The 24,533-nt window shown below is 34.0% G+C and overlaps 1 protein-coding gene and 1 pseudogene across 1 annotated transcript; both read right to left on the bottom strand.

Moving 5' to 3' along the window:
* Positions 1-572: 572 nt before the first annotated feature.
* Positions 573-2,666, bottom strand: LOC142632083 (UDP-glycosyltransferase 83A1-like; annotated as a pseudogene).
* A 4,868-nt stretch (positions 2,667-7,534) lies between these two features.
* Positions 7,535-9,759, bottom strand: LOC142631061 (UDP-glycosyltransferase 83A1-like). The gene is made up of 3 exons (XM_075805135.1): positions 9,548-9,759; positions 8,789-9,285; positions 7,535-8,587 (listed from the first exon to the last, which is right to left on the bottom strand). The coding sequence occupies exons 2-3, from the start codon at positions 9,258-9,260 to the stop codon at positions 7,704-7,706; spliced, it is 1,356 nt and encodes a 451-aa protein (XP_075661250.1). The 5' UTR covers positions 9,261-9,285; positions 9,548-9,759; the 3' UTR covers positions 7,535-7,703.
* Positions 9,760-24,533: the final 14,774 nt, after the last annotated feature.

Raw genomic sequence — 24,533 nt, 5'->3', positions numbered from 1 at the left:
TACCTCCTGAAGTTTTATTCCATTTGCATTAGTAATTCGTTCATCCATATTTTCTGTTAAGTGCCATATAAACTTACCATGTGTGTTTAGTTTATTCAATAAAATAATGCCATGTCATTTTTTAATTTTTTTTAGGCCACAAAAAAAATCTTGCAATTAACTCAAAAGTGTTTTCTGAGATGCAATTGACTCGTATGTAGTAGAAATGGTTGGGAATGAGATCCCCGTCCCAAACTTTCCTTGTTTCCATCCCTGCAACTCATTGTTTCAGTCTCAACATGCATGCTAAGTTGCTAACTCAGAAGTGTTTTTTGCAAAAAGACAGAAATGTTAAATATAGTTTGTGAATTGTGGTTAAGCTAGCATTTTCACTTGTGTACTTTAGAAGCAATAATGTTTGCTAAAACTTTAGTCATAATTGATAAATTGCCACTTTGAAGCACATAATCTTTTTGCTTACCAAAAAAGAACAGAAAAAGGGGAAGTAAAATATTCAATGAGCAGGTTAATTAAGCTTAAACAGAATTAAGGCTAATTGCAATTCATGATGCCAACTTTGCAAGCCATTATGGCAATTCAAATCTTTAAACACCGGTTCACATATTCGGTTTTTAGCAATAAACTTAAATAAAATTGCATACTTCGATAGACATAGAAACAATAAAACATAAACACTCTAAAAACATATTAATGCTTTATTTTTTCAATAAAGCTTTCAAAATTTTTAAAAGAAGATCCACCTTCTGTAACACTCCTTTTAGCCATCTCCTTCAGCTTCAATGCACTTGTTTTTATACCATCATCAAAGAGCTATGTTTTTATCTTTGTGTTGATTTCATGCCTGGTGATAATCCCATTTTCATCTGGGTTCAACCCTAAACCAACCTTCCAAACATCACATATGTAACTCCTATTTTGGAATTGATCTGTAAAATAAGGCCAGCATAGAAATGGGACTCCCATGCTTATACCCTCCAAGGTTGAATTCCATCCACAATGGCTTATAAAACATGCAGTAGAAGGGTGAGCTAGCACCTACTCTTGAGGTGCCCAATTAACAATCCTTCCACGATCAGCTATTCTTGTTCGAAACCCAACCAGGAATTTAGAAAGTGCTCCATTGATGATATTTGACCGGAAAACCCACAAAAACGGTTGGCCTATGAGTTCAAGTCCAAGTGCAAGTTCATCCAATTGTTGTTGGTGGAATTTCGATGTGCTACCAAAGGAAGCATAAATGACCGAATCCACAGGTTGTTTATCAAGCCAACTTAGGCAAGTTGAATCCTCTGGCCAAAAGCTTCCAATATGACTGCCTGATTGATTGGCCAAAAGTAATGGGCCAATAGGCATGATTTCAGGAATTAAATTTAAGGCCAATGAGTCAAGTTCATAGAATGAGTTGCAGAGAAGCCAGTTGCATTGTTTGACAAAATGGTTCATCCTGAAAAGATGTCCAAATAAAAATTCTTGACGCTTTGAGTCTCTGGGGCAGCTCCATGGCAACTTTGTGCTTGTCCATGCAGGGATTTCCTTTGACAGCCAAATCAACTCATTTTTTAATGGAGTTCCTATTTTTATCAAAACCAAACAAGTACCATATAATATATCAATTTTTTAATATAAAAATAACATCCATATGAACTTTATCCCCTTTTCCTTTTTTCTTTTCATTTAAAATAAAATCTTAACCACGAAATGGAGACTTGGAGGTGTTAATTGACATAGGTCATTGGAAAAATAGTAGTTAATTATTACCTCGAGTATCTATAATTCCATCCTGTATAAGCTTTGGGATACTTAGTATGATGGCCAAGGTTGCTGGTCCAGCAGGCCAAAGTACAGCCATTTTAATTCCCATCTTCTCAGCTACTTCGAGTGCCGGCACAACCATTCCATCAGTAATGACACAACTGATATGCTCATCATCAGACTCGTTAATTTTCTCAATCAGGTCCTTGAAATGACCTGGCATAACTTCTAGAAAACTATTGATCAGCTTAATTTTATTATTTCGATCATCGCCAGGTTCTAGACCATCTGGGAATGAGACTAGCCTTATTGGGCTCTTCATTGGCATTGTAGTTTTTAATCTTTCGTGTATGAACTCAGGGCTAACAATTGTGACCTTGATCCCATGATCAACAATCCAGTGAGAAAACTTCATAAGTGGGGCAACATGGCCCTGTGCTGGATATGGTATGACTAGCACATGTGGTTGGCTACCCATGACCCCAAATTCTAAATTCTAAAGTCTGCAAAATTACAAATCATAACCAAAATATCTGGTAACTACCAATGGAGACAACTGAAAAGTATGATAAGCAGTAAAGCACATGCTACTATAATAAGATAATTGTAAGATTATTTTGGTCAATAATAAAACTAGAAAATCAAAAGCACCAAATAAAAGGAATTCAAACTCTAAAAAATCTAACTCAATAAACAGATGTATCAAATCTGGGAAAATCAGAGCAAAACAACTATAGTCCATAGTTTGGCAGGTGTGAAAACATACAATTCGACTAAAACTCCTGCAAAATATCAGACGGCATCTATGATCTGTGACTGTGTGAGTAAGCTCAGTAAGGCCTTAAAACTCTTTTAAGTCGAAAGCTCAAACCGGCTAAAAGTGGAAACTATTGGTTTGATTTTTAGAGCTCTTTATAGCAAATATGAAATCAAATTTCAACAAAAGGTGCATGCATTGAAGGGTTCTTCAGTATTTGGTGAAGAAAATTTTATTCAAATGAAAGAAATAAGAGTTTGTTCAGAGGATTCAAGCAGTGGCGGCGCCACGTTCAAGCCAGGGTGTTCCCAGGAACACCCTGACCTGAAAAGAAAATTTTTTTTATATATAATAATTAATTTTTTTTTATTTGTTTACCCTTAAAAAAAACATTAGGAACACCCTCAAACAAAATCAGGAACACTCTCAAATTAAAAAAAATTTACCCTTACAGCCATTGTTGAAGCTTCTCAAACATGGTGAGATGCTGGCAGACCATGAGCTTGCATCTCCATTTCTTCTTCTTCTTCTTTTTCTTCTCTCTCTCTCTTTCTTTCTTTCTTTCTTTCTTTCTTTTTTTTTTCTGCGCTTTTGCCATTTCTGCATTTTTGCTCTTTCTAAGGTCTCTGCTATTCTTTGCCCGTTTGCTGAGGATGAAGAACAACTTTTTATTTTTCTATCATGGTCTTCCACAAGTCAGTAAATGCTTGGCTGTTAATGTGTAAAGTGTCAAAACTTTCTTCTTTTACTTGTACCAGATGATTAGCTGTCAACAATTTAATTGGGCCTTGTATTAGTATTTATTATTTAATTTTTTTTTTTTGAGGGGGACTTAATTAATTTTGTAATGGGCATGTCTGCCACTCTTCCAGATTTTACAAGATATATATATATATATATATATATATATATATATATATATATATATATATATATATATATAGTAAATGGACTTGGCCTGTTGGGCATAAGTTAAGATTAATTTAAATATAGACTAGCACAAAAATGTTATATAAGTATGTGGGTGTATATATATATTTCATCTCTTCTCTAAATTAAAACAATTTCCATGATGTTATCAACTCCTTGATTAAGAAACTTGATATTTAATTTATGTTTGCTTATAATTTAGTATTTCTTATTTTTCTTATGAAAGTTATGATATAAAAAATACACTTGAAAGATAAATCTCAATATTTATTTTGACTATTTTAGTCAATTTTTTCTACATTTACTAATTAATGTATTTATTTATCTTTAAAAAAATTATTAAATTAATTATGACGTCATTACAGTTCATTATTTTATTTGCTTATGAAGTTAGTTTTGATCATTCCTGTCGCTACTGCAACGGTAGAAAGAAGTTTTTCGGCAATGAAATATATAAAGAATTAATTGCGCAATCGAAAGGGAGATTAGTTGATGAATGATTTCTTGGTTGTATATATTGAAAGAGATATAGCTTCTAACATTGATAATGAGACTATCATGCAACGATTTTAAAATATGAAAACTAGTAGAAGATAATTGTAAATTTTATGTATTTGCGTTTTTTTTAAATTTTTTTATTGTTGTTGTTAATATATGAATTTCTCTTTTTATTAGATAGTGTAATTTATGCTTCTTAAGGAACACCCTGAAAAAAATTCCTGGAGCCGCCACTGGATTCAAGTATGCTATTGGCTGGTAGAAATTTCCTTTCTTTCTGATCTTAAATTAAGAGCCGCCGGTCAAATTAAGCCCAAAGAAAAGGACTTCGTACATTGGAAGGCTCAGTCTATTGTCGTTGAGTAATAATTCTACACGGACTTACACAAAAAATTTGCCCACATTTTCACGGGTTGACAAGGATATATGGATAATTGATATTATTTTCTTGCTTACTTTGAACAATATGCTCTGTTAGCATTTGTGAAAAATTCTGTCAAATTTTTTGTGCCTATAATTTTTTTTAAGTAAAAAGAAATGCGAGCTGAAGAAGGTGATTGGCATTAGTGCAAGCCAAGAATTATGGGTAATTCCTTTTCACCTAATTCATTCGTTTGAGTTTTTCTTTTTACTTGGCAATTCATTTGAAGAGTATTAAACATATAATGTTGGGCGACTAATATAAAATTTAGTGCAAGATTTTTTTTCCTTACTTGGCCACAATAATTAATTTTTTAGTTAGAAAAATATTGGAGATATAACGGGATAAAAAATATTACATTTTTGTGATTTATAGAATATGGGGAAGTTAATTACAATATTTGACTTTTATAGTCATGAATAATGTCAAACTAGGTTTCACAAAAAAGAAAAGAAAGGAAGAGATGGTTTATTATATTTTTCATTATTTTATTTTAATTGAAAGTTTTTAAAATCAAGGGTTTTATTTCCTTCTTCTCAAAAAAAAAAAAAAAAGAATATGAATTTTCTTGATATATGATTTAGGTATTAAAATTTATCAAGAATGAGCAAAGAGCATATTATAAAATTCAGAATTATTAGTAAGGATACATACAATGAACTCTTGCAATCCATTAGGTTGTTTTGTTAGGTTTGTATTTATAGGTTGGAAATTATGAACAAAGATTAAGTCTAGAAGTCATTTTCAAGACTATTTGATGTTCAAGACTGATGCTGAAAGTGAAGTTGTTGCACACTCAAAAACCACAGAGATTGCTACTATGAAGAATCTTCAAGAATATTCTTGAAGTTGTAGACTAGCGTTCAAGTTGAACAAAATTCACAATGCAAGAGTCCAAGGATTTAGTGTTGTATGTGGTCATATCAATAAGTTTTACTTGGAGTTGCTATAAAATTAGGGTTTATTCTATTATAAACTTCAATTCTATATAGTAGATCTATTTCCTTGAGGATTGGGGGGTAAATCTCTAGTGAGTTTTTCCCATATAGGGATTTCTCTTTGTAACAATATCGCATTGTTCTTTATTTTTTGCACTTGTTTTGCGGTATTGGTTTGTGAGACAATTAACCACAAATTGAACTTGAAAGCATAATATCTTAATTAACTTAACTTGGCATAAAACTAGTTGTGGGGGAGATGGGCGTAGGAGTGCATATTTATATGCATATTGGGCCTAAGGCCCAAGCCGAGGACATTAAGTAGTCTGTGGATGGGTAAACGTCTTACTAAGGATCTATGTTAGTTTATAGAGAAGCAAAGTCTGATCGTGATCATCCAAGAAGTTGGCCTGACGAGGAATATCTCCTCGAATCAGCTAGGCATAGGTCGGAATGAATTATCTGTCATCCAGAGGTAACGTCTCATGAGACTCTATTGATAAGGATGTGTAACACAGGGGTATAGGACAAAAGAAAACCATGAAATATCTAAAGAAAAAGCTGCTGCCACCACATTGAATGCTCTGTAGCTAACTCTCTGGACGCATTAATGAGGAAGTGATGCTTGAGTAGCAATTTTCAGCCTTATAGCTATCTTCAAAAGCTTCAGGAAGATGCTGATGGGACAAGTATCTTGACCAGCAATTTGATCCATACATGGAGGGTAGAGAGAGGAGAAAGAGAAGTATAAAAGGAAGAGGAAAGCCCCAAGAGGAGGGGGGTCGGAGAAAAAAAGAGAGAAAACACTATAGATTAAATATTTGTAATCTGTCTTTAAGAAATGAGAAATATAAGAACAAGCTCCTCGGTTTGAGTCCAATGACAATTTTTTATCATACAAACTAGTCCATCATTATCGTTTTGTGATCTTGGGTCACTTCCGTTGTTAGATAAGCTCAAAAGAAACTAGATTTCGAACCCACTCTCTACAAATTTATTGTATTGGGCTCTTTGGGCCTATACCCTTCCTATTATTGCGCTTAGGTACAAATTGTGACCTTACACTAGTTATTTGTAACAATCAAGTTCTAAATTCCCAAAGATATATTTTTGTGTGTGTTCCCTTTAAACCTCACTCTTTTGCCAAACTAAACCGCCCCTTACTTTGCTGGTTTTGGCACAATAATGAAAGTGTGAGATTTAACGTGACATTTATAAGTATAACATTTAATTTATCAGAAGAAACAATATATGTTTTTTTAATGTCCCCTTCAAATATTTAGCATGTCCCTTAATACATAAAACTTAATAATTTCTTTTTCTTTTGTAATGAAACTTAATAGTTTCTTGCTACTATTAGAGAATAGGGAACACATAATTCCTCTCTGTAATTCATGAACTGAAGGTAATAATTAAAATAGTCAAGTCTACCAAATCAAGTAAACTTAATAGTTTTTGAATTGATTTATTTATTACTTCATGGGAAGCAAACTCATTGCAATCACTCTAATATTGTAAGAATTAACCCACCTAAAACAAGTGAATTAATTTCAATTAAAATTCAGAAAAAAAAAAAAAAAAAAAAAAACTTAGCCATTTCATGTAATGGTTATATTTATGTTCTTGAAGTTTGTGGCAATCTAGATTGGAAAATCATTTGAGTAAAACTTATTGCACACTAGTATGTATACACCCAAATAGGTAATAAACACTACCCCAAATCATAGTATCGACCATTTCATCAATGCTACCATTAGACTCACCTTATACTTGTAATATTTTCTTCATCAACCTAAATGAAATTATATTGTTTCGGGGAAAAACCATTTTGAATTGTGACATTCCATGGGATATACCAATTAACAAAACTCTTGTTGCATTTAGCATCCGTTTGGATACCACGTGAACGTCTGCATTTCCTTTTCTTCTTTTTTTTTTTTTTTTGTAAAAGCATATTTTAGTATTTTCAGTGGGTCCCGTGCACTGTTCACGAGACCCACAAACTTCTTTTTTCAGCAACTTTTTTATTAAAAATGGGTCACACGGTACTATCCACACATTTAAAAATTATTTTACTATAGTGTTTTCAGTTTTTAGTTTTCAGTTTTTAATAAAATAAGCGGTATCAAAATGGACACTTAATATACACATGAACATAAGGAGGATTGTAGAAAGTGGCGAAAGAACAGGAAGTGGAGAAGTAAAATATTCAATAAATAGGTTAATTAAGCATAAGCAGAATTAAGGCAAATTGCTATTCACGATGCCAACATTGCAAGCCATTATATATGGCAATTCAGATCTTTAAACCCCTGCTCACATCTTCATTTTTTAGCAATAAACTTAAAAGAAATTGCATACTTCGATAGACATAGAAATAATAAAGCATAAACACTCTAAAAACATCTTAATGCTTTATTTGTTCAATAAAGCTTTCAAAATTCTTAAAAGAAGATCCAACTTCAGTAACACTCTTTTTAGCCATCTCCTTCAGCTTCAATGCACTTGTTTTTATACCATCATCAAAGAGCAATGCTTTTATCTTTGTGTTGATTTCATGCCCGGTGATAATCCCATTTTCATTTGGGTTCAACCCTAAACCAACCTTCCAAACATCACATATGTAACTCTTATTTTGGAATTGATCTGTAAAATAAGGCCAGCATAGAAATGGGACTCCCATGCTTATACCCTCCAAGGTTGAATTCCATCCACAATGGCTTATAAAACATGCAGTAGAAGGGTGAGCTAGCACCTGCTCTTGAGGTGCCCAATTAACAATCCTTCCACGATCAGCTATTCTTGTTCTAAACCCATCCAGGAATTTAGAAAGTGCTTCATTGATGATATTTGACCGGAAAACCCACAAAAATGGTTGGCTTATGAGTTCAAGTCCAAGTGCAAGTTCATCCAATTGTTGTTGGTTGAATTTTGATGTGCTGCCAAAGGAAGCATAAATGACCGAATCCACAGGTTGTTTATCAAGCCAACTTAGGCAAGTTGAATCCTCTGGCCAAAAGCTTCCAATATGACTGCCTAATTGATTGGCCAAAAGTAATGGGCCAATAGGCATGATTTCAGGAATTAAATTTAAGGCCAATGAGTCAAGTTCATAGAATGAGTTACAGAGAAGCCAGTTGCATTGTTTGACAAAATGATTATTCCTGAAAACATGTCCAAATAAAAATTCTTGACACTCTGAGTCTCCAGGGCAGCTCCACGGCAACTTTGTGCTTGTCCATGCAGGGATTTCCTTTGACAGCCAAATCAACTCATTTTTTAATGGAGTTCCTGCAGGGTCAAATTATTTTTATCAAAACCAAACAAGTACCATATAATATATCAATTGTTTAATATAAAAATAACATCCATATGAACTTTATCCCCTTTTCCATTTTTCTTTTAATTTAAAATAAAATCTTAACCACGAAATGGAGACTTAGAGGTGTTAATTGACATACGGTCATTGGCAAAATAGTAGTTAATTATTACCTCGAGTATCTATAATTCCATCTTTAATAAGCTTTGGGATACTTAGTATGGTGGCCAAGGTTGCTGGTCCCGCAGGGCAAAGTACAGCCATTTTAATTCCCATCTTTTCAGCTACTTCGAGTGCCGGCACAACCATTCCATCAGTAATGACACAACTGATACGCTCATCATCAGACTCGTTAATTTTCTCAATCAAGTCCTTGAAATGACCTGGCATAACTTCTATAAAACTATTGGTCAGCTTAATGGTATCATGTCGATCATCGCCTGGTTCTAGACCATCTGGGAATGAGACTAGCCTTATTGGGCTCTTCATTGGCATTGTAGTTTTTAATCTTTCGTGTATGAACTCAGGGCTAACAAATGTGACCTTGATCCCATGATCAACAATGCGGTGAGAAAACTTCATAAGTGGGGCAACATGGCCCTGAGCTGGAAATGGTACGACTAGCACATGTGGTTGGCTACCCATGACCCCAAATTCTAAATTCTGAAGTCTGCAAAATAACAAATCATAACCAAAATCTCTAGTAACTACCAACGGAGACAACTGAAAAGTATGATAAGCAGTAAAGCACATGCTACTATAGTAAGATAATTGTAAGATTATTTTGGTCAATAATAAAACTAGAAAATCAGAAGCACCAAATAAATGGAATTCAAACTCTAAAAATCTAACTCAATAAACAAATGTATCAAATGTGGGAAAATCAGAGCAAAACAACTGTAGTCCATAGTTTGGCAGTTGTGAAAACATACAATCCGACTAGAACTCCTGCAAAATATCTGACGGCATTTACGATCTGTGACTGTGTGAGTAAGCTCAGTAAGGCGTTAAAACTCTTCTAAGTCGAAAGCTCAAACCGGCTAAAAGTTGAAGAGAGGAAAAGAATGTTTCAGGCTCTCACAGACGTGCTTGGGAGCTATTGGTTTGATTTTTAGAGCTCTTTATAGCAAATGTGAAATCAATTGTCTTCAATTGTCATCAGTACATTATACTATTTCAACTAATTTTACCTTCGTGTACAGTACTTTCAGCAATAAGGGTCCGTTTGGATAGAGCTTATTGCTGAAAACTAAAAACTGAAAATTGAAAACACTGTAGCAAAATAATTTTTAAATGTGTGAATAGTACCGTGGGACCCATTTTTAATAAAAAAAATTCTGTAAAGTGAAGTTTGTGGGTCCCATGAATAGTACACGAGACCCACAAATGTGCTGAAAGTCAGCAAAATGCGGCTACTGTTCATGCACAGTAACATGAACAGTAGCCTTGTCCCCCTGACCCGTGCTGCTGCAGCAGAAGAAGAATAAAAATAAAACAAAAAAACAAAAAACTTAGACGCAGACGCGGAAGAAGCTGTATCCAAACTCAGCCTAAGTTTTAATTTCAGTAACATAAGCGGTATTTAAACGCACTCAAATAAAACAAATAAGAGTTTTTTCAAAGGATTCAAGTACAGTGCCGGCTCCAAGAATTTTGTTTAGGGGGGTCATTAAAAAAATTTTAATTAAAAAAGAACTTGAATATATCAAGTTATCGAAAAAAAAAATTAGTACATGAAGTTTTACAATTTTTTTCTACAAATTCTCAAAATTTTAATTGTTATATGATGGTTCATTATGAGTATTTATTGCCAATGTGGGTAGCTATGAGCCTATGGCTATTTTATTTTGTTAAGTTTATCTAACATTTTTATTTTTATGCAATTGTTATTATCTATTTGTTATTTTTTTTATAAAAATATTTTAAACTAAATGAATAAACTAAACTCATTAGCTTTTTTATTAATTATTGACGCACACAACCACACTCATTCATACATAAAATTATACACTATGTGTTTACTTAACCAATCAAATGCTTTGACAAACACTAACTTTACAATTTTTTTTCTTAAATTTTACTAACTTTATAACAAAAGGTTATTATAATATAATAACAATACACACACATATAACAAACCATTTCTATTTCCTAATTATTAAATTATATAAATTTATATTATATTTATATTATACACACAAACGTTCACACACATCATAATTCACACAAATAGTATTATAATAAAAAGTAATGCACACAATCAATATTAGACGCACTCACACACATAATATAAATTTATAAAAAAGAGTGACACTTACAATTCATAAACACTTACTATTTACTCTTAAAGTTTGAAATACTTGTAATAAAGATGTGCAAATTTTAATTTAGGGTGTGCAAAAATATTTTTAAAATAAATTAAAGTATTAATCTAACAAATATATATATATAAATATTTTATATATAATTTATTTATTTTATAAATCAGGGGGGTTCATTTGAACCCTAAATATAGACTAACGCCTCCCCTGTGAATCAAGTATGCCATTGGTTGGTAGAAATTTCCTTTCTTTCTAATCTTAAATTAGGAGCCGCCGGGGTCTATTTCAAAAAAAAAAAAAAAAAAGAGCCGCCGGGGTCAAATCAAGCCCAAAGAAAAGGACTTTGTGCACTAGAAGGCTCAGTCTATAGTCGTTTAGTAATAATTCTACAAGGACGTACACAACAATTTTGCGATAATTATAATATGTTCACGGGATGACAAGAATTTATCAATAATTATATTATTTTCTTGTCTACTTTTAACAATATGCTTTGTGAGCATTTGTGATAAATTTTGTCAAATTTTTTGTGTTTCTAATTTTTTTTAAAGTAAAAATGAATGCAACCTGAAGAAGGTGATTGGCATTAGTGCAAGCCAAGAATTATAGGTAATTCCTTTTCACCTACTTCATTCGTTTGGGTTTTTCTTTTTACTTGGCAATTCATTTGAAGAGCATTAAACATTTAAAACATATTAAACATATATATCGTAGAAAGTAATTTTGGGTGACTAATATAAAACATAGTGCAAGATTTTTTTTTTCTTACTTGGCCACAATAATTTATTTTTTAGTTAGAAAAATATTGGAGATGTAGTGGGATAATAAATTTTACATTTTTTTTGATTTATAGAATATGGGGAAGTTAATTACAATATTTGACTTTTATTGTCATGAATAATGTCAAATTAGGTTTCACAAAAAAGAAAAAAGAAGAGATAGTTTATTATATTTTTCATTATTTTATTTTAATTAAAATTTATTAAAATCATGGGTTTAATTTCCTTCTTCTCAAAAAAAAATTAAGAATATAAATTTTCTTAATATATGATTTAGGTATTAAAATTTATCAAGAATGAGTAAAGAGCAGATTATAAAACTCAAAATTATTAGTAAGGATACATACAATGAACTCTTGCAATCCATTTGGCTTTTTTGTTAGGTTTGTATTTATAGGTTGGAAATTATGAACAAAGATTAAGTCTAGAAGTCATTTTCAAGCCTATTTGATGCTCAAGACTGATGCTAAAAGTGAAGTTGTTGCACACTCAAAAACCACAAAGATTGCTACTATGAAGAATCTTCAAGAATATTCTTGAAGTTGTAGACTAGTGTTCAAGTTGAACAAAATTCACAATATAAGAGTCCAAGGATTTAGTGTTGTATGTGGTCATGTCAGTAAGTTTTACTTGGAGTTGCTATAAGATTAGGGTTGATTCTATTATAAACTTCAATTCTATATAGTGGATCTATTTCCTTGAGGGTTGGTGGTAAATCTCTAGTGAGTTTTTCCCATCTAGGGTTTTCTCTTTGTAACAATATCACATTGTTCTTTATTTTCTGCACTTGTTTTGCAGTATTGGTTTGTGTGACAATTAACCATAAGTTGAACTTGAAAGCATAATATCTTAATTAACTTAACTTGGCATAAAACTAGTTATTTGTAACAATCGGGTTCTAAATTCCCAACACTATTTTTTTTGTGTTTACTTTAAACCTCACTTTTTTAATATCATATCAAACTAAACCACCCCTTACTTTGCTGGTTTTGGCACAATGATGAAAGTGTGAGATTTAAAGTGGCGTTTATAAGTATGACATTTAATTTATCATAAGAAACAATATATGTTTTTTTAATGTTCCCTTCAAATATTTAACATGTCCCTTAATACATAAAACTTAATAATTTCTTTTTTCTTTTGTAATGGAACTTAATAGTTTCTTGCTACTATTAGAGAATAGGGAACACATAATTCCTCTCTGTAATTCATGAACAGAAGGTAATAAAGTAGTCAAGTCTACCAAATCAGGTAAGCTTAATAGTTTTCAATTGATTCATTTATTACTTCATGGGAAGCAAACTCATTGCGATCACTATAATATTGTAAGAATTAACCCACCTAAAACAAATGAATTAATTTCAATTAAAATTCCGAAAAACAATAAGCTTAGCAATTTCATGTTGTAGGGATAAAAGGCCCAAAAATGCATTTTGGGCAATGGGCTTTGTTTGAGGTTGTTCACTTATCTGAGGACGGATTAATGGTAATGAAGATGTCAGACCTAGAGATCCACAAGCAAATTGTGACCGAGAAAACTAAGGGAGGTAATCCAGGGAGGGGTGTCTCTTCGGCTAAGCAAAGTAAAGATCAGATGGTGTGTCATATTGTCCAGAATGATCTTTTAGGAGGTCTTGTTGATGAAGATATGTTTCATGGGGACACAGAGCACATGAACGGTTATGAAATATCTAAGAAAAAGTTGTTACCACCGCATTAAATGCTCTATATCTAAATCTCTTGCTGCATTAATGAGAAAGTGATATTTGAACAATGATTTTCAGCCTTACAGCTATTACCTAAAGACTTTAGGAAGGTGCTGATGAGACAAGTATCAACACTAGCAGTCTAGACCTACACGTGGAGAGCGAAAATGAGAGGAACAAGGAAGTATAAGATAGAAGAAGGACCCGGAGAAGAGGGATCGCGAAAAGGAAGGAGGAAAAGAAAACACTGTAGACTTAAGAACAATATCTGTAATCTGTCCTTAAGAAAGTGAAATATAAGAATCAACCTCCTCGGCTTAAGACTGAAGACAGTTTTCACTATACAAATTATTCTAGCTTCCTCCTATTGTGATTTTAGCCCAATGTTATTGTTAACTTAATTCATTAAAACGTAGATTTCGAGCCCATTCTTTACAAATTCATTGTATTGGGCTCTTTGGACCTATCCTCTTCCTATTTGTGAACTTAATTAGGTGCAAATCGTGTTCTTACACTTAGCGTCATCTGTGGAAAAATTGTGTTTTATTGAGTTTAACGTCTAATTATGGTAAATTCAAGTCCATACCAGGCAGAGTCTATGGGATCCCAGCGTCAAGATCATTTTCTCAATCTTGAATGCGATAGAGACCGGGAGGGAAGTGTACATGCCACCCATACTAGCAGAAGTCAGTCACGAAGTGGGAGAAGAGTCTCCCATGAGAAAAATACCAAAGCCATGTAGTTGGAGATTGATCATTTGAGGAGAAAGTTGCATCACAAACGACAGAAGCGAACTCCGTACAATCTGACTCTTCTTCTGATGAAGGCGGGGATGCTAGCTACAGGCCCAAGTCAAGAACTCCCCTTAGTGAGTCTTTCTCATATGAAAAGGGTAACCCTCACGACCACAGGAATAGGAATTCATCCTATAGAGGCCTGGGGAATGATGCTATGAGCAGAGCATTGAACCAAATTTCTAAATCACCCTTCACGCAAAGAATTGAAGGAGGAAAACTTCCTCGGCATTTCACTCTGTTGGAAGAATACATGTTTGTATCACGTACAAAATATACGCAGCGGAAAAATAACGAATCTACTTCATTCATAAATGTTAACATGTACTATGTAAGTTTCAAAATTTAAGAACAAGAGAGTGTACATTGGTGTGGTGAATTTCAAAAACGAAGATCAAAAGCACTTGGGAACACTTTTAATCTTCACTCCAATTCCACTAACGCCCAAGAAGTGTGGTCTCTCAATCAGTTTTTCAAAGGAGAATGTCAAAGTGTCTAACACTTCTTACACACCATTTCACAATAGTGTTATTATTTTTCACATACAAAAAATTTTGTATGTTTCTCCCTTTGTATCTAACTGCTTATCTAATTGGACTGGCATTTTGGGCCTTTCCAATTGGGCTTAAGTGTGTAGCTTGGAGTGAGACCAAAATGGACCAATAAGACATTAGCTCCAATGGGCCTTGGACTTCTGTCAACTCTTGACAAGTCCAAAGTTACCATTAATTATATTTAATACCACTATATAAATATAGTTACACTGTAGGCCTTATTTATAAATTATATCCCAAAACTCTATTATACATGCAACCCCTTCATAAAATATTCGTAGTAATACAAAATTATGAATGTAGACTGCCACTTTGTAAATTACTACATCTTATCCTTGAGTACCCGGTTTAATCCTTTAAAGTAATTCATCATATATTAATGAAATCCAAATTCATATATATATACTTTAGTAACTTCTTACCAAAGTGGTTAGGCCTAACTCTTTGAATAACCAAACCCATTAAACTTATCTCAAAGGAATATTTTGTATCTCCGCTAAGAGATTATGAATTCCATCTTGAGAATATATGTTCCATCAACACTAAATGTGATTGCCCAACATACTGAGATTTTGATCGTTTCTTTAGACCTCACTCCTGATATATCATAGTAACCTACACCTCATGATCAGGTCCATTCTTAGGATTAAGAGTTCATAAAAATAGAAGTCGTGAGATTTATTATTTATTTGACAATCATTAGGAGAATAATAAATCTCACAGCGATCCAGTTAAATATGTTTTAACTCTTAAAACATATCAACATATCAACTAGAAGTCTCTACTTCCATGATCAAGACAAATCATCTTAGTTGATACGTTATAGTCTTTGCAGATGAAATGCCCAATTTCATCACTGACTACGAACTATAATTCTGAGTTTACAAAAAACTTGTGATTTATATCTTCTATGACTTTTCACATAAATCACATATTATGCATCTCATAGGCTATATGATAATGTCTCAATATTCATGTTACCATTATTTTAGATAAAAATAAAATAACTTTATTAATCACAACACTAAGTCATACATAATGTCATACATAGCATCATACAATAGGATTTAATGGCACATATCCTAACAATCTCCCACTTGCCCTAAAGACTATTGTGCACTAATCTAACCCCCATTTCCTCCAAGCGTGACTCAAAAGTCCTTTGGGGCAAGGCTTTGTTAAAGGGATCTACTAGATTCTTTGCACCATCAATCTTTGCGACTACTACATCTCCACGAGCAACAATGTCTGGAATGATGTGGTACTTTCTTTCTATGTGCTTTCCTTTCTTGTGATTCCTTGAATCCTTAGATTGTGCAACCGCTTCGCTATTGTCACAGAACAATGTAATAGGAACTTGCTCAATTCTCACAACACCAAGATCAGAAAGCAATTTCTTGAGTCAAATTGCTTCCTTTGCTACTTTATAAGCAGCAACATATTCAGCTTCCATGGTGGTGGAGTCAGCAATACAAGATTGCTTTACATTCCTCCAACTTATGGCTCCACCTCTCAAGGTGAACACACAACTCGAAGTGGACTTTCTGAAATCAAGATCTGACTAAAAATTTGAATCTATATAGCCAATGGGAATCAAATTCTCACACTAGTAAACAAGCATATAATTTCTTGTTCTCCTTAGATACTTGAGAATATGCTTTACAGCTTGCCAATGTTTTGGTCTTGGATTTGATTGATATCGGCTGACCATGCCAACTGAATAATAGATATCTGGTCTAGTACAAAGCATGGCATACATAGGACTTCCCACTGCAGAAGCATAAGGAACTTATCTCAACATATTTTCTTCCTCTTGAGTCTTAGGTCTTTGGTTGTCAAATAGAGGAACTCCATGTCTAAAAGGAAGCAATCATTTCTTAGAGTTTTGCATGCTAAACCGTTCTAAAATCTTATCTATATATCCAGCATGTGACAAACCTAACATCCTATTCTTTCGATCTCGCCAAAGCTTGATCCCTATAATATAGTTAGTTTCTCCTAAGTCCTTCATATCAAATTAGCTTGACAACTAAACTTTAACCGATGACATTACCCCTACATCATTTCCAATGAGTAGAATATCATCAACATAAAGCACTAGGAACATTACTACTTTATCTCGATGCCTTTTGTACACACATAGTTCATCAAGATTTTGTTCAAAACCAAATGACTTGATTGCTTGATCAAATCTGATGTTCCAAGATCTAGATGCTTGTTTAAGTCCATAAATGGACCTTTTCAACTTGCATACCATATGCTCTTGGTTCTTTGCTATGAAACCTTCCGGTTGCAACATGTAGATTTCTTCTTCAAGATTGCCATTAAGAAATGCAATCTTGACATCCATTTGCCAAATCTCATAATTATAATGAGCAACAATAGATAAGAGAATTCTGATAGATTTAAGCATTGCTACTGGTGAAAAGGTTTCTTCATAATCAATACATTCTTTTTGTGTATACCCTTTCACCACTAGCCTTGCTTTAAAGATTTCAACATTTCCATCTATCCATTTCTTCCTCTTGTAAACCCATTTGCAACTAATAGGTTTAATGCCGTTAAGCGCCTTTACAAGATCCCAAACTTGATTGGAATATATGGAATCCAATTCAGATTTCATAGCTTGGACCCAATGATATGCATCTATATCATTCATTGCCTCCTCATAAGTGTAGGGATCCAATTCAGCCTCTCCTGAGATAGTTTCATAAGCTTCTCCCAAATCTATAAATCTTATAGGAGGCCGAACAATTCTCCCACTATGACGAGGCACCTGTGTACTAGACATCTCATGAGTAGTATCTTGTTGTGTATCTAATATAACCACATCATCCCTAGTTTTATCCATTGGTTGTTCAACTACAAGTTCTTTCATTTCAGCCAATACAACTTTACTTTTAGGAGTAAACTTATTCATGTAGTCATTTTTCAAGAATTTGACATTTGTGCTAACAAACACTTTATTATCCTTATGATTATAAAATAAACCTCCAACAGTTCCTTTTGGATACCCTACAAAAAATACCATTTCTGTTTTAGATTGTAACTTGTCAGACTTTCCTTTTAACACATGTACTAGACAACCCCAAATATGGAGATGTCTCATACTAGGCTTACGCTTATTCCACAACTCTACAGGTGTTTTAGGAACAGATTTCAAAGGTATTAAATTCTAAAGATACATTGTAATACTTAAGGCATATCCCCAAAAGGAAATTAGTAGAGTCAAATAACTCAACATGGATCTAAGCATATCTAAAAGAGTCTTATTCCTTCTTTTTGCTACACCATTTTGTTGTGGAGTTCCAGGTGCAGTCAACTGGTATATAATCCCATTTTCAGCCAACTAATCCTTGAAATTCCCAATAAGGTACTCATCACCTCGATCAGATCGAATGACCTTTATGTGTTTACCTAATTTATTCTCAACTTCAGCCCTAAACTCTTTTTAACTTTTCAAAAGTTTCGGACTTCCGTTTCATTAGGTACACATAACCAAATCTAGAGTAATCATCAGTGTAAGTAATGAAATACTCATAGCCACCTCTTGCTTGGATTGACATAAGACCACATACATCTGAATGTACTAGCTCTAGCAAATCTTGGGCTCTTCTACCTTTTGCATTAAAAGGTCATTTGGTAATTTTACCTTTCAAACAAGATTCCCAAACTGGAAAACCATCAAAGTCCATGGGTCCTAAAAGTCCATCTTTGACAAGTCTTTGAATTTTATTTGAATTAATATGACCCAAATGCAAGTATCAAAGATATGCATCACTAGAAGGAAACTTTCTCTTTAATGATTTTACATGAGAGTTATTATCTATTTCAAAATTGTCTAATTCAAGCTTATCAACAGTTAAAATATAAAGACCATCCACAATATTACCAGAACAGATAAACACTTTATCCTTCTTTATTACAACATTGTCTTTAGAGATAACACAATATCCATATTTACCTAAATAAGTTGCAAAAATTAAATTCCTATGAACATTAGGTACATAAAGACAATCTTCCAATATTAAAACCTTAGACTTAAAGCATAAATTAACAACTCTAACAGCTACAACCGAAATCCTGCTTTCATCCGCTAAGGTAAGAAACAATTCCCCTTCATTCAACTTTCGGGTCTCCTGGAACCCTTGGAAAGAATTGCATATATGATTAGGACAACCTAAATCCACACACCAGGAATCTGTGGGATTTTGTTCTAAACATATTTCAAGGAGGAATGAACTTATCATACCCTTATTATTGGCAGCCTTAAATTTTAGACAATTCCTCTTCCAATGTCCTTTCTCACCACAATGGAAACAGTTTCCTTTGATTTTCTTTCCTTTTTTGGCAACCCCTAAGGCAATTTGTTTACCATCTTTCTTAGTGAAGTCCTTCTTCTTCTTCTTCTTACCCTTGCCTTTTGACTTAAGTTGACAAGTAGAAGCTTCACCCATATTAGCTTCAATACTAGAAGTACCAAAGATGCATTCTGCTGCTATCAATTCATTAATTAATTTAGACAATGAATAAATCTTTTTGTTCATATTATAATTGAGTCAAATTTCCTTGAATGGTTCCGGTAGTGACTAGAGTATCATATCCACTTGGGATTCTCCATTAATATCGGCACCTAAAACCTCCAATGTGTTCAAATTAGAGAACATCCTAAGAAAATGCTCCCTCACTGAACTACCTTTAGCCATTTTGGTATTATAAATTTGTCTCATGGTTTCTTGCCTTGCAGAACGGCCTTGCTCACCAAACATCTCCTTCAGACTTAGCATAATGTTCAAAGCTAGTTCTATATCCTGCATTTGACGCTGTGGAACATTTGAGATAAATGCTAGGATGTAGTACTTGGCCATGTCATTAGATTTTTGCCAACGATCATATTGCTGTTTTTCCTCAAAAGGAGCATCTAATGAAAAAAAGCTAGGACATGATTGAGTAAGCACATATTTGTGCTCTTCAGCTGTAAGAACAATGTCCAAATTTCTTTTCTAGTCAACATAGTTAGATCCAGTTAGTTTGTTTTGGTTAAGAATAGTAACAAGTGGGCTAAATGATGTCATGTTCAAATCTGAAAACAATAAACATGAATATAATAAGTAAACTGGACATTATCAATCTAGCATATAAACATATAGTATGGAATCTTAATAAAACCATAACATAATATATGCAACGACAACCCAATCCCATATTCAATATCCCTTAGCATAGAGTGAAAATTAAATACTATGATTGATTGAGAACTATTCTCATTATTAGTGCTATCATGATAACTCTTATCAAACACTAATAATATGTCATTTTACATTTAGCCTATAAGTAATAATAGTAAGAACTCAACATAGAGGATACTATAATACTTAGTCTAGTGTATACCATTGTCTAGAATCATGTGTAACCACATTTCATCCCTTTAACAGCCTTATTTTGTAGTACCATGATAAAAACACCCTTCACATGGAATGCAAAGCTCAAGGCTAAGACAAGGTGTTTCATCAAACCACTATAAACCAAGAAATTCAATCTTGTAGGACCATGAAATAAATACTCTCCGCATGGAATGCTAAGCTCTAAGCAAAGACAAAGTATATATTTCACACTACTATGAACCAACAATGGAGGCTGTGAGATGCAACCCTTGTATCTCTCTCCTACTAGATATTTTAAAATAAAGGTTTTTAATTTAAAACATGCGTAAGCAAATTACACATAGTCTTGCTCTTTATATATGTAAAAAACACTTAGAGAAAATTTTGAATCTTGAGTCCTCGATCAATCAAGGATGTACCTCAATCGATCAAGAAAAATTCTACCAGCTTGATCGATTCTCAATAGATCCTCGATCAATCGAGAAAAATTCTACCAGCTCAATTGATGCTCGATCGATCGAGCTTCGCGAATTTTAAATTTTTTAGAATTTTTCTAAGACAGTTTATTAACGTTTTTTATGAACAAACAACTATCATATGAACATAATGGACAGAGATTGATATCAAAACTCAATTTCATTGATGCTATAGTCTTAAAATTCAGTTTAACATAAACTCAAATTTAAACAACATCATAACATCAATATCAATTTTCATCAAACAATAATTTCAACAACCATGCAGAAAACTAATTTCTAACAACATAAAACTATTGTCACCAATTCCAAAACTCAAAACATGTTAAACAAATACGAAAATGAAGATCACTCTAATACCAATTGTTGGAAGAATACATGTTTGTATTGCATACTAAACATATGCAACGGAAAAATAACGGATCTACTTCATTCATAAATGTTAACATGTACTATGTAAGTTTTAGAATTTAAGAACAAGAGAGTGTACCTTGGTACGGTGAATTTCAAAAACGAAGATCAGAAGCACTTAGGAACACTTTTAATCTTCACTCCAATTTCATTAACGCCCAAGAAGTGTGGTCTCTCAATCAGTTTTTCAAGGGAGAATGTCAAAGTGTCTAACACTTCTTACACACCATTTCACAATAATGTTATTATTTTTCACACACAAAAAATTATGTATGTTTCTCCCTTTGTATCTAACTGGTTATCTAATTAAGCTGACCTTTTGGGCCTTTCCAATTGGGCTTAAGTGTGTGGCTTGGAGTGGGACCAAAAGAGACCAATAAGACACTAACTCCAATGGGCCTTGAGCTTTTCTGTTAACTCTTGACAAGTCCAAAGTTACCATTAACTATATTTAATACCACTATATAAATATAGTTGCACTCTAGGCCTTATTTATAAATTATATCCCAAGACTTTATTATACATACAACCCCTTCATAAAATATTCGTAGTAATACAAAGTCGTGAATGTAGACTGCCACTTTGTAAATTACTACATCTTATCCTTGAGTACCCAGTTTAATCCTTTAAAGTTATTCATCATATATTTATGAAATCCAATTTCATAAATATATACTTTAGTAACTTCTTACTAAAGTGGTTAGGCCTAACTCTCTGAATAACCAAACCCATTAAACTTATCTCAAGGAAATATTTTGTATCTCCTCTAAGAGATTATGAATTCCATCTTGAGAATATATGTTCCATCAACACTAAATGTGGCTGCCTAACATACTGAGGTCTTGATTGTTTCTTTAGATCTCACTCCTGATATATCAAAGCAACCTACACCTCATGATCTGGTCCATTATTCTCTCAGGATTAAGAATTCATGCAAATAGAGGTCGTGAGATTTATTATTCATTTGACAGTCGTTAGGAGAATAATAAATCTCACAGTGGTCCAGTTAAATATGTTTTAACTCTTAAAACATATCAACTAGAAGTCTCTACTTCCATGATCAAGACAAATTATCTTAGTTGATACATTATAGTCTTTGCAGATGAAGTACCCAATTTTATCACCGACTACGAACTATAACTCTGAGTTTACAAAAAACTTGTGATTTATATCTTCTGTTCACATAAATCATATACTGTGCATCTCATAGACTATATGATAATGTCTCAATATTCATGTTACCATAATTTCAGATAAAAATAAAACAACTTTATTAATCACAACACTAAGTCATACATAATGTCATAAATAGCATCATACAATAGAATTTAATGGCACACATCCTAACACACTCAGCCAACATTCACCATGTACAATGGCCGAACTGTTGTGGAGCATGTAAGTCATTTCAACCAAAGGATGGCTGTACACTCCAAGAATGAGGCTTTGCTGTGCAAGGTATTCCCATCCAGTTTAGGGCTTGTCGCAATGAGGTGGTCTGACGGCCTGGGATCAGGTTTCATTGGTTCCTTTAAGGAACTCACCTAGGTGTTCGGATCTCGCTTTATTACATACAGTAGAGTCCCTCGGCCTTTGGATTCTCTGTTGTTTATGACTATGCGAAAGGGAGAAACCTTAAAACATACTGAGACAAGTACTGGGAGATGCTCAACGAGATTGATGGAGACTTTGATGAGGTAGCCATAAGAACTTTCAAGGTCGGCTTATCTGCCAAGCATGGCCTGAGGAAATTGTTAATGGGGAAGCCAGTTAGTAATGTACGTCAGCTCATAGACCACATCGATAAGTATAAATAGATCGAAGAGGACCAGCAGTTAGGTAAAGGAAGGGCAAAGGTTGTCTCTCAGGATAAGAGGGACTTCAAGTCGAATAAGTACAACGATAATCGTCCTCGGCGAGATTTTGCTAGGCCGACTGGGGCTACTGTTGTGCCACAAGTAGTCAACACAGTGTTCCGAGAGCCAGTACATCAGATTCTAGAGAAGATAAAAAATGAGTCATATTTCGAATAGCCTAATAAGATGGGGGGAGACCCCATGAGATGCAATCAAAATCTTCATTGTCAATATCACCAGGAATGAGGACACACTACCGAGGATTGCAGGACTTTGTGGAATCATTTGGAGCAATTGGTCAAAGATGGAAGGTTAAAGCAATTTTTGTATCAGCCCAATGGGCAAGGAGACCACGCAGGATTAGGGACTCAAGGGAACGCAACTTCAAGGCCTCTTTTGGGCATAATTAATGTCATTTTTGCTGCTCCCGAAAGGACGGGTTCATGTCCCTCTATAGTGATGACTGTAGCTCGACCACCATTCGAGGACTCTAATCCTGAGCTAAAGAAGGCTAAAGTTGGAATCCAACTGGCATTGAGTTTTTCGGAGAAGTATAAGTTTGAAACTATACAACCACACGATGATGCTTTAGTGGCCACACTCAGGATAGGAAGGTATGATATGAGGTGTGTATTGGTTGATCAAGGCAGTGGGGCAGAGATTATGTATCCCGACTTATATAAAGGGTTGAGGCTGAAATTAGGGGATTTGACTAGCTATGATTCACCCCTAGTAGGTTTTGATGGAAAGATGGTTATACCAATGGGGCAAGTCAAGTTACCAGTGCAAACTGGGTCAGAAGTGGTAGAGGTCAATTTCATAGTGGTGGATGCATATTCTCCCTACACAACCATAGTGGCAAGGCTCTAGCTTCATGCCATGGGGACTGTCTCTTCCACTTTGCATGTGAAGGTGAGGTATCCATCTGACAACCAGATTGAGGAGCTGATTGGGAGTCAATCTATGGCTAGGCAGTGCTTGGTGGCCGCAATTAGACATCAAGCTGAGGGGGGTTCCTCGGCATCGAATGAGCAAGGTTTGTAGCAATCAAAGGAGCCGATGTTATCTGAGAGTCTAGTGGAGGAAGCAAAATGTGAAGGTTTGGAAAGGGCTTTTATAAGTAATGATAAAGACAAGTATTTTCAGGTAGGGGTTCAACTGCCTCCTCAGGAGAAGAGTTGATGAAGTTCCTTAGGGAAAACATTGATGTGTTTTCTTGGAATGCTTACGAGGCCCCCGGGGTAGATCTGAGTTTCATTTGTCATCATTTGAATGTTGACCCAACTGCCGTACCAAGGAAGCAACCACATCGGCGATCATCTAAAGAGCATTCTAAAGCTGTCAAGGAAAAAGTAATTAAGCTTAAACAGGTAGGGGCTATCAAAGAGGTATTTTATCCTAAATGGTTGGCCAATACAGTGGTTATGAAAAAGAAGAATGGAAAATGGCGAGTATGCATAGACTTCACAGATTTGAAAAAAGCATGCCCCAGAAATCCTTTTCCCATGCCCCATATAGATCAATTGGTGGATGCCACTGTTAGACATCATCGGATGAGTTTTCTAGATGCTTTTCAAGGTTATCACGAAATACCTTTGGCTTTGGATGATCAAGAGAAAACAATCTTTGTCACTCCT

This window comes from Castanea sativa, chromosome 4, assembly GCF_040712315.1.
Source record: "Castanea sativa cultivar Marrone di Chiusa Pesio chromosome 4, ASM4071231v1".
Taxonomy (NCBI): Eukaryota; Viridiplantae; Streptophyta; class Magnoliopsida; order Fagales; family Fagaceae; genus Castanea; species Castanea sativa.
Note: the sequence above shows the minus strand (reverse complement) of the source record. Positions and strands in the feature narration are given on the sequence as shown.

What these genes read in the sequence shown, in the direction of transcription:
- LOC142631061 (XM_075805135.1), bottom strand. Translation starts at nt 9,260, where the DNA reads ATGGGTAGCCAACCACATGTGCTAGTCGTACCATTTCCAGCTCAGGGC. An exon ending in TGGAATTATAGATACTCGAG is followed by an intron (nt 8,588 to 8,788) that starts GTAATAATTAAC and finishes TTGACCCTGCAG; the next exon opens with GAACTCCATTAAAAAATGAG.